Genomic DNA, 11,002 nt, shown 5'->3' with positions numbered 1-11,002 from the left:
ACTAATTAATATTATATTATTAGTTATAATAAGCAAAATATGTATTTTACTCCAAACAAGAGCTGAAAACGAACAGAACCGAATCAAGTTATGTCTGAACCGAGCCGAACTTAATTTTTTTAAGACGAGTGAAGGCGAGCCGAGTTTAATAATTGAGCGGAAAATGATGTTCAAACTCGGCTCGTTTATAAACAAGTCGAACCCGAGCCGAACACGAGTTTGTTACGAACAACCGAGATGAGCCGAACACGAGTCGAGTCTAGTTGTCCACTAGTAGTTTGCATATTTTTTCCAGTTAAATAACCTTAAATTATTATTTAAAATTTTTACAGTTATATTGAGATCAACTACTAGTCTTATCTTAAAATTATATACGCACACTCATACTCTACGCTTGTTTCTTAATCTATATCATTTTATTTTTCAAGACGACTTTTAAAAATATATCTCATTTTATTTTTAATTATTGAGACATTCGTAACTTTATAAATTGTACATTACTTTTTAAAATGGCGATATCAAAATTTTATTATATTTTATTGTTTTACTTAAATTTGGTTTATGGAAATTACAAGTTATTTAATGGTGTTTATGAAACACGGGGAATTGGACTATTGTAGATGAATGTGTCATGATAACAATTTGATAGTTTACTTACGAAAAAATTAAGTGTTAATTTAAGAAAAATAAACAAAAATTCTAAAACAACTAAATAATTAATAAATGTATTAATAAAAATATTTAAGTGATTAGTTATAATTTATTATTTGTAATACATATAAACTTTATCCGTGCCGAGCCGAGCACACAAAAAGTTCGATTCGGCTCGTTTATATATCTGAGTTCATTTTCATGTTCAAGAACGACTCGTTTAAAAAAAAGAACTAAACCGAGTTTACTTAAACGAGTCGATCCCGAGTTTTGTTCACGAACAGTTTTGTTCATTTGCAGCCCTACTCTAAACAGAAGTTGTTGTTGTTGTTTGGGCTGCTGCGTATTGGACTTCCGTATGTATTATAGTACTAGATTATAGCCCGTAAGATGCTCGATTTTTTTTAATTTATCTTATTTATTTTTTAAAAAATTTTAAAAAAATAATATATATATATATATATATATTGGCAATCCATGGAGGGCCCCTTAAATAGAGGTCCATAAAGAAGCATTATTTAAAAAATATAAATACATAGTTTTTTTCATTTCTTATCAAATATAGTTATAAATTTTAATTACTAAATAAAAAAATAAAATTGCACATTTTTTTTATTTAAAAAATCATTAAAATTTGACGAAATAGTTTGAAGTGGTTTTGTAGTAGAATCACAGTAAAATCACACTTATCTAAAATTATTCCACAATAGAATCAAATTTAAAATTTATTTTTCTTTTAAATTTCAATTGTTAAACATTTTATTATATTTAAATATAATTATTATTCTACATTACCAACAAATTTGATGAAATTCTATAATGGAATAAAGGGTTCTCTACGGATGTCTATATAAGAGGATTCTATCTTGAAGAAAGGCCTATAAGTATATATCATTATTACTGACGTTGTTGCAATATTGTTTTTATTTTTGATAGTTGTTAAAATATTGTTGCAACAAATATGCATATATTGAGAAAAAGACGGATGAGGAATTTAATTACAGCGATATATAATATTTAATTATATTATATATCATTGTATTATTATATCATATTTTTGTGTTCGCATAGTATTAGACCATCTCCAACTCAACTCTAAATTGCACTTTTACCCCATTTGGGTGTAAAACTCCTCTCCAGTCTGACTCTAAAAATTATACCATTTCGGTGTCACAGCAAAAATTACACCAAATTTAATGTCACACTAAATTTTTAGAGTTTTTATATATTCTCATGTTACCATTGTAATCCTTTATTAAAATAAATTTGTTTCATTTGTATCCCACCACTTTATTACTTTTAATTTTACTTTTGTACTTTAGTAATAAAATAATATATATTACAATAATTGTGTAAAATTTAGTGTTGATTGGTTGAGTTACATTTGAAAATAGTGTTAGTTTTTACATTATCTTGGTGTAAAAATTACACCAGAATAGTGTAATGGGTTTGAGATGCTCTTAGAACAATGTATTACTTTTATATTTATGATTGATTAAATTTCTAATATATTTTATTTAGGATTTTATTAGAAAATTGTATCGCAATTGGTGTTTAATTAGTATTAAATTAATGTAATCATTTTATATTTATGATTGTATTATGAATATATTTATTCTAATAAGATATAATTTTAACCGTTAATTTTTAATTATATCAGATTAACGGTTGAAATTATTTTGACGGTACATGACCAATGTTTTGGATACGAAGTCAACTACGCTTATTATATATAAAGTATATAATATATATATCATTCTAGTTCATGCCCTCGTAGACCGTAGATCGGTTATTAGTATTATTTTAGTCCCGTAAACCTACGTGATAGTTTTAAAATAAAAAAATGTAAATTTTACTTTTTTAATGTTATAAGTTTCCAAATTTATTATTATTATTTATAAACGATAATTTTTAATTAAGTACAAAATCGAAACCGATAAATAATTAATTGAACAAAAAAAATTATTCTGGGTAATCCAGTTAATGTTAATAGGTAAAAATCTAACTGAACATACATTTACGATTAGAACACGGTTTTCGGTAAAAACCAAGTCGAATGCACACCACTAACTCTTCTAGCACCCCCAGCTCTTCTAGAAGTTGCATCTAAATTTTCAAATTTTACCGAACAAAAATACCCTCATAATATACCTCCATCGAATAAATTAAATATGAGCGTTTTCTTGCGAAGTGTTCTGTGTCTTTTAATTTTTTTAAAAAAACTATTGAAGTGATACACAACCCATAAATGTTGCTCAGAGCTTGTGGATACAAACTACAAGCCTACTTAATTCTTAGTACTTCCTAAAACAAAGTGTTGGACCTTGGACTAAAGGAGAAAGGCCCAAGAAGACTTAATTGTAATAATTATGTAATATTTGTGTAAAGGCATTATAGGCCCATTTGTAATGGAAAAGCCCCTTTGGAACTCCCTATAAATATAGAGCCACTACCTCATTTAGGGGGGTTGAACAATTGAATAAAAAACTAGTTTCCTCAAATAATAGTCTCGCATATTCGATAAATATTCGGGCACATCATTTGACGCCAGAAGGAGCTTTATTCTTGAGATCCAACCAAAAGATGATTGTGGAAGAGATTGATCCGTAAAAGGCTGATCCAGTAATTCCAACAGAGATGACGACGGAGATACCCACCATCCCAAAGCTTCACGACGAACAAGGTCCATCGAAGCAGTCGGCGTTACAGCTGAGATGCCTATTTCCCCCGCCTGAGAAAGCTATTCGCGGCCAGTCGCTAGATCCGGCTTCTACGGAGCCACCAATGAGGAAACGCAAACATAAGCCATATCATCGCCAGCAAGTTCAAACATCAAAATGCAAACAAGTGGTATCTAGTGAAATGCGCCTACATCTGGAAAATGTTGAACGCATAAAGTCTCAAGAGGCGGAAGAGCTCGACGAACCACTATATTCCAACGAAGAACTTGACTACTAGAAAGGGAGACTCGCCTTCTTTAAGCTAAACTAGAGCTACGGCGTGAGATACACCGCCTCCGTCGAAAACTCAGACAAACAACGAGAGCAAATTATACCTCGGAAGATCAAATTTATGATGATGCTGACGACGCAGAATACGAATACGAGCCGTCCGCTGAGTCGACGTATTCGCAGCCTCGCAAACACCCACAGCGCACAGTGTCGTCCGTTGATGCCTCACAAAAAATTGAATCCACAGACACTATCTCCCACGAGGAGTTCGCCAATATGCAAGTTGAAATAGCTCAAATGCGGAACATAATACGCAATCAATCGGGGTTCGAGATTGTAGCAGAAAGCCCTCTCTCCCTCGTGCTTGAGAAGGCACGCATCGACAGAACATTGAAAACCCCATCCCTTAACCACTTTGATGGTTCAAGCGACCCCCTGGCATTCTTGAACACTTTTGATGGTCGAATGGCATTCTTCGAACACTCCGAAATTGCTCGATGCCAATGGCCATCAATTTCCTGACAGCGGGAATCGACAAGTCCAGACACGGCTTAATCCTTGAGGAAATTTTTGAAAAACACCCAAAAACTCTCTAGGCAGCGTTCCTAATCATCGAACATCGCATGATCCTATAGGAGGCTGTTAGTTGTATTCAATATCCACGACGTTCGATCAGATACGAACGTCGTCGAAGTTACAGCCCCCAGTCACCGAGAAATAACAAACATCGAGAGTATCGCCGTCCCCCGAGACAAAGCGAAAGTAACATTCGAAGAGAGAATGATATTCTGCCACGCGACAGACGCGAAAGAGAATGGCAACCCCGCTCCAGGAACGAAAAAGAATTCACCAAGCTCAACACTGAAAAAGCAACCATATTAGCTGTATTAAAAATAGAACCGGATTATGGACCTCCAAGGACGATAAAACCCGGCCGACCACCAAGTTCCCAGTATTGTGATTTCCATGAGGACACAGGTCATACAACATAACAATGTTTCCAGTTGAGCAACCTCATTGAAAACAAGATTCGTCGAGGATAACTTGTCCATTATGTTCAACATGACGACGCACATCGAAGAGATCATAGAGGTGATGACGATCGTGTCATCGAAGTCATTTTTGGCGGTGTAGCGGCAGACGGCCTCTCCAATAACTCTTGCAAAAACTATGCAAGAGAGGTGTTCAATATTAACTCGTCGGCTGTGAAACGTCCACAGATAAATTCCTCCCCAATTATATCCTTCTCAGACGACGACGAGGACTACTGTTCTGGCCTCCTCGAGGGTCACCAAGACGCCCTAGTCATAACCACTAGGGTGGGTAATAACACCATCAAGAAAATTGTTGTAGACAATGGAAGTCCTGTCGATGTTCTATATCACCATGCTTTCGTAAGAATGGACCTCGGTGATCAAAGGCTAGAAAATTCTCACACCTCATTGTATGGATTCACCGGAAACGAGGTTCACGTGGGAGGAACTGTCGACATGCCTGTTCTTTTCGGCTCACCTTCATGCAAAATTTGAAAAATGTTGAAGTTCTACGTAGTCAGTGCCTCCTCTAGTTTCAACGCCATATTGGGTAGAACCACGATCGCCGTCATACGGGCAATCACCTCCATTTCTCACCTCAGAATGAAATTTCCTACAGATTTTGGAATAGGAGAGATGACAGGCGATCAGGCAACAGCGAGACAATGCTATATCACCACAGTATCACGGAACAAGAAAGATGACGAACTGGAGGTTAAACAAGTCCTCGATGTCGACCCTAGAGAACTAACTGACACACCCACGAGCAATTCATGCTCTCAAATCGAAGAAACCGAGGAAGTTGAAGTATTTGATGGAAACCTTGAAAAAACTACAAAAGTCGGCAAGAATCTCCACGAGCCACTAAAGGAAGATATCAAAAAGCTCATCAAAGAGTTCTCCGACATTTTTTCTTGAGACCCCAAAGACATGCCTGGGATCCGGGAGCTCGTCGCTCGGCACTCACTCCACATCAGCAAAAATATCATACTAGAAACAAAGAACATTCTCCGTCGAAAAAAGAGCGGTCATCGACCAAGAAATAGATAGGTTACTCGAGGTTGGGTTCATCGAACCAGTATAATTGCCCACATGGATCTCAAATGTGGTCATGGTCAAGAAGAGTAACGGAAAGTGGAGGATGTGTATAGATTGTCGAATGTTAATCGGGCTTGTCCGAAGGATTTTTATCATCTCCCAAACATTGATCAGCTCATTGATGCAAAAGGGGGAATTGAACTTCTATCGTTCATGGATACATTTTCAGGTTAAAACCAGATTAAGATGGACTCCCAAGACTGGCAACAAATTGCATTCACCATGCACAAAGGCATCTTCGGGTATCGAGTCATGCCCTTTGGTCTAATCAATGTTGGCGATGACATGATCACAAAGTCAAAAGTCTCTACAGACCACATCGCCGACTAGAGATGCACAAAAAGCCCATCGGGCCGGGCTTTATCCGGGCTTTAAAAAGCCCGGTTTTTTTAAAACGGATCGGGCCGGGCTTTTTTAAAAATCGGGCCGGGCAGCGCCGGACTTCCTAAGAAATATAAGGCCCGTTTTAGGCCCGCGGGCCGGGCCGGATCGGGCCGAACCGGGCTTTATCCGGGCTTTTTATTTATATATTAAAAAAATATTTTAATATTTTATAACTCGAATTATGAGTAGTTTAAATACTGGAGAAAATAATATCTTGATATATCAGATAGAGTAATTTAGACACTGAAATAAATAATTATTTTTAATATAATATATAAATAATCATATATACTTTAATTATTTCTAATATTATGATATATTATTTTAAAAATCATAAAAAGTATTGTATATTTTCAAATTTTATATAAAAAAACATTTTTTAATCGGGCTTTTCAAAAAGCCCTGGCTTTTATCCGGGCCGAACCAGGCTTTTATCCGGGTTTTTTTCGATCCGGGCTTTTCGAGCTTCGGGCCAGGTCGGATTTTCGAGAAAAAAGGAGGCCCATTTAAGGCCCGCGGACCGGGCCGAACCGGGCCGGGCTTTTTTCCGGATCGGGCTTTTCGGGCTTTTTCCGGATCGGATCGGATTTCGGGTTTCAGATTTTTTGAACATCTCTATCGCCGACCTCCGAGAAATATTTAAGAATGCCAAAATCCATAACATGCGATTAAACCCAGCCAAGTGTTCCTTTGGCCTCACTACAGGGGAATTCCCCGGGTTTCTAGTCACCCAACAAAAGCCATTCTAGAAATGGAAAGGCCAAGGTCCATCAAGGATTTACAAAAACTGACAGGATGTATTGCCGCTCTCCGAAGATTTATTCCCCAGTCCTCCAAAAGTTGCATCACATTCTTTTCCGCAATAAAGAAAGCTTCAAAATCTTCGCGTTTTGAGTGGAATGATGACTGTGAGAAAAATTTCTCTGAATTAAAGGCCTTCTTAACAAATCCACCAATCCTCACCCGACCCATACCTGGAGAGTCATTGCGTGTATACCTATCAGCTACCGATGAGACAATCGCTGCCGTCTTGGTTCGACATGACGAAGGGAAGAAAATCCTGGTGTACTACGTTAGCCACTCGTTACGTGATACAGAAACAAGATACCCGCAGGTCGAGAAACTGGTTTATGCCTTGGTTATCGCCAGCTGAAAGTTGCGGCACTACTTTCAAGAAAGGGAGATTCAAGTACTCACGAATCAACCCCTCAAGAGAATCCTGCATAAACCTGACATGACAGGAAGACTCGCCGCTTGGACCATTGAGCTAAGCCAGTTCTTCATTGAGTATAAACCTCGAACGATGATCAAATCCCAAGTTCTCTTAGACTTTGTAGCAGAGTATCGGTTCAAATGCAGAGCCCCGAGATCCGATGAAAATCAGTCAAGACCATGGCTATTGTTCATTGATGGATCTTCCACTGCTGACTCCGGAGGAGCCGGAATAATCTTGATTAGCCCAGAAGGCTTCAAGATCCAACAGGCTCTCAAATTTGAGTTCCCAGCCATAAATAACGTGGCCGAATATGAGGCGCTGATTGCAGGTTTAAAACTAGCAGTGGATCTCGAGGCAGAGATTATCGACATATTCGAAGATTCTCAGTTAGTAACTAAAGAGATAAGCGGAGAATTCAAAACACACAATGAAAAAATGGCTCTGTACCTTGCACGGACATAAAACTTGCTTAAAAGATTTCCTTCGGTGAAACTCTCGAATGTCGACCGAGAGGAAAATCAGTGGGCAGATTCCTTAGCCAAATTGGCATTCTCCAACCTCCCCATCAACCTCTAGCATATATATGTTGATATTCTGACATCTCCAGCCATCGATGAGTTATCTGTAAATCAGATACAAAGCAACTCTAATTGGCGAACACCGTTCCTCGAATACATATTATAAAACAGACTCCCTGAGGAAAAAAATGAAGCTCGTTCGCTCATGTTTAAGGCAAGAAATTATTGTGTCGTTGGCTCATTGTTGTATCGGCGAGCCTTATATGAACCACTGCTGCGATGCTTGAGCCCAGATGAGGCTTATCAGGCGATGGTCGAGGTACATATCTGTATTTTCGGTGAACACCTCGGAGAAAAAAGAAACTAGCCCTTAAAATCATCAGACAAGGATTATACTGACCCACGATCCGCAAAGACTTTGAGGAGTATGTCAGGAAGTGTCAAGTGTGCCAGATGCATGGTAATGTCAACCATCGACCCACTACTGAGCTCAACTCGATATTCGCTACATGCCCTTTCTATCAGTGAGGGATAAACATCATGGTTCCCTTCCCCAAAACCAAAAATCAATGCCAATATGTAGTTGTTGCGGTTGATTATGCAACCAAATGGGTCGAAGCAAAGCCTCTTTCCAAAATCAGGGAGAAAGAAATAATTGAATTCTTCATGGAACACGTCGTGTTTTAAATTGGAGTCCCAAAGATTCTCGTTTCCGACAATGGCACACAATTTGTGGGGGCTCAAATTAAGAAAGCCTTAGAGGAACTAAAAATCTAGCACATCAAACCCTCAGTCGCATACCTACAAGCCAAAGGGCTCGCAGAAGTAACAAACAGAACTATCCTACAAGGCTTAAAGAAAAGGATCGATGAAATCCCTCCTTGCTGGGTTGATGAACTTCCAAATGTGCTATGGTCCTACAGGATGACACCTCGATCCTCAACTGGTGAAACACCGTTCCGTTTGGCATATGGCGTCGACGCAGTTCTACCGGTCGAGGTAAGCTTAATCTCCCCGCGGGTCGAGATTTTCGACCCCCACTAGCACTCGAGGGCCTGCGTTTCCACAATGACCTACTCGAGGAAACAAAATAGCAATCACGAATCCGAATGATTGCACAACAGGAGAAGACGGCCAAGGACTTCAACAAGAAAGTCAAGGCCAGGAGTCTTAAGGTCGATGATCTGGTGCTCCGTGATTCCGCAGCATCGCAGCCCATAGTATCGGGAAAGTTCAAACCGACTTGGGAAGGTCCGTACCGGGTGTCGAAAGTGATTAGTGCAGGGACTTATGAACTTGCACATCTCGATGGTCAGCCAATTAAAAATGCCTGTAACGGCATTCATCTCAAGAAATTTTATCAATAAAATCCCCTAGTATGTAATATTTGAAACTTATGAGTCGACGTCTACCAAGTCAAAAGTAAACCCTCGGTGCAATGAGGGTCGTTATAAGATCCCCATTGAGGGGTCATTAATTTATGAAAATGTAAGCTTCAGAATGCCACCTCATCTTAACAACAACATTTAGTAATCTGGTAGTACTCCCCTAAAACATCAAGAAATATGATATATTCAATGATGTGCAGAATCTTCCAAGTCATTCAAAAAAATGAAGTAAAAGAGAATAGGCTCGACCATTATAAAAAGCTCCGCCTCGTGGTGAGATTAAAAATTAGTACAATTACTATAATATTTACGTCACAACATAACACACATGTCAACAAGTTACGAAAGTAACAATTACATATATGTATTCCTCAAACGTTGTAGAATAAATCCAGACAAAACAAAGCAAGTGAATTAAAATATAGTAGACAGTTCAAAGTTCTGCCACGGACAAGGTAAAAAGATACAGACTCATCGGAATATTTTCCCTTTCAAACAAATTAAATGACATAAATCGAATCACCGCCAACTATAACCTCCTTGGGTAATAATCTATCAATAAGCATCAAGGAGGACTAGAAAAATAATCAAAAAGACAACAACTATAAATACCTTAAAAGAACAAATACTTTAAAAGAAAAAAATGACGATGACACATCATCAAAAAATCCTTAGAAAACGACAAGGAAAGATATCCACCATCATAAAATCCAAGATACGAAAAGACAGGCATATAAACCAAGTAGCAGAAAAGTAAGATCAATCCACAAAGAGAATAAAAATACAACCATCATGGGGCATACCCCACCTCCAAGCACCTCCACCATCGACTTGATCATCGCCAGCCGGGTTCTCGCCTTGCGAGGCTGCGAAATCTCGAATATAGTCTTCAAAAGAATGACCCTCGACGTTAAAACCAGCATCAGCAAATTGACGAACACAACGGCCATATCCATCCCTGAGAGTCGGCGCGATGTCCTCTATACCCTTTTTGAACCTCTACCTTGAGCTTTACATTCTCCTCGGCAATCACCTTATAAGATTCATTATCTCCTTCCAACTAAAGCCCCAAACCCTCGCATTCGAATCTTGCAGCATCCCTCTCCTTCTCCGCATCTCGAAGCTTGGTCTCGAGCTCCCCAACCTTATCAGCCAGAGATTTCTCAGAAAGCTCGAACTCTTCAACACGCTTAGACAGAGCAGAGCTCTTGTTAAAAAGGTCACCCGCACGCCTGTAGGCTTCAGTAAAACTCACCTTCAACTTCCTCCTCTCTTCTTTCGACGCTGATACCTCAGCCTCCATTTTCACTCGAGCCTCGTTACCAGCATCATCCTTATACTACTCCTACACATGCATAAAATCGACAAGAAACTGCATAAACGCACAAAAAGATATAAATGATAAAGCAAAGATAATAAATAAAGGAGATAGTAAAAAAAAAAGAAATAAAGAGAAAGGAGGACAAGGGCAAGATGCTATAATACCTGGCCAATTCGTCCCTTACACCGATCCACGAGCTCATCCCGTCGTCTACCCTCATAAGCCACAACATCCTGAGGTAAATTAAAAATCTTGAAAGCACAAAGCGGAACGGTCGAACCACCTGTCCAACGCTCCGAGGGTTGAATCACGACATGAACAGTCTCCCACTGAGCTCGAGGATCAACAGTATTTGACATAAGAACTCTGTTCCCAACGAGAGTAATAGTCTTGTTTACTCCTGTCACAGCTGCTTCAGTCTCACCAATATTATTTTTCTCC

At 38.5% G+C, this 11,002-nt stretch overlaps 1 protein-coding gene across 1 annotated transcript; it reads left to right on the top strand.

The window, feature by feature from the left end:
- The first annotated feature begins 7,352 nt into the window (after nucleotides 1-7,352).
- LOC141684969 (uncharacterized) lies at nucleotides 7,353-9,219 on the top strand. Its single transcript, XM_074490100.1, has 3 exons — nucleotides 7,353-7,720; nucleotides 8,776-8,851; nucleotides 8,977-9,219. The coding sequence occupies exons 1-3, from the start codon at nucleotides 7,353-7,355 to the stop codon at nucleotides 9,217-9,219; spliced, it is 687 nt and encodes a 228-aa protein (XP_074346201.1).
- Nucleotides 9,220-11,002: the final 1,783 nt, after the last annotated feature.

Source organism: Apium graveolens, chromosome 9 (assembly GCF_009905375.1).
Source record: "Apium graveolens cultivar Ventura chromosome 9, ASM990537v1, whole genome shotgun sequence".
Taxonomy (NCBI): Eukaryota; Viridiplantae; Streptophyta; class Magnoliopsida; order Apiales; family Apiaceae; genus Apium; species Apium graveolens.
The sequence above is the reverse complement of the archived record's forward strand: the minus strand, read 5'-3'. Positions and strand labels throughout refer to the sequence as shown.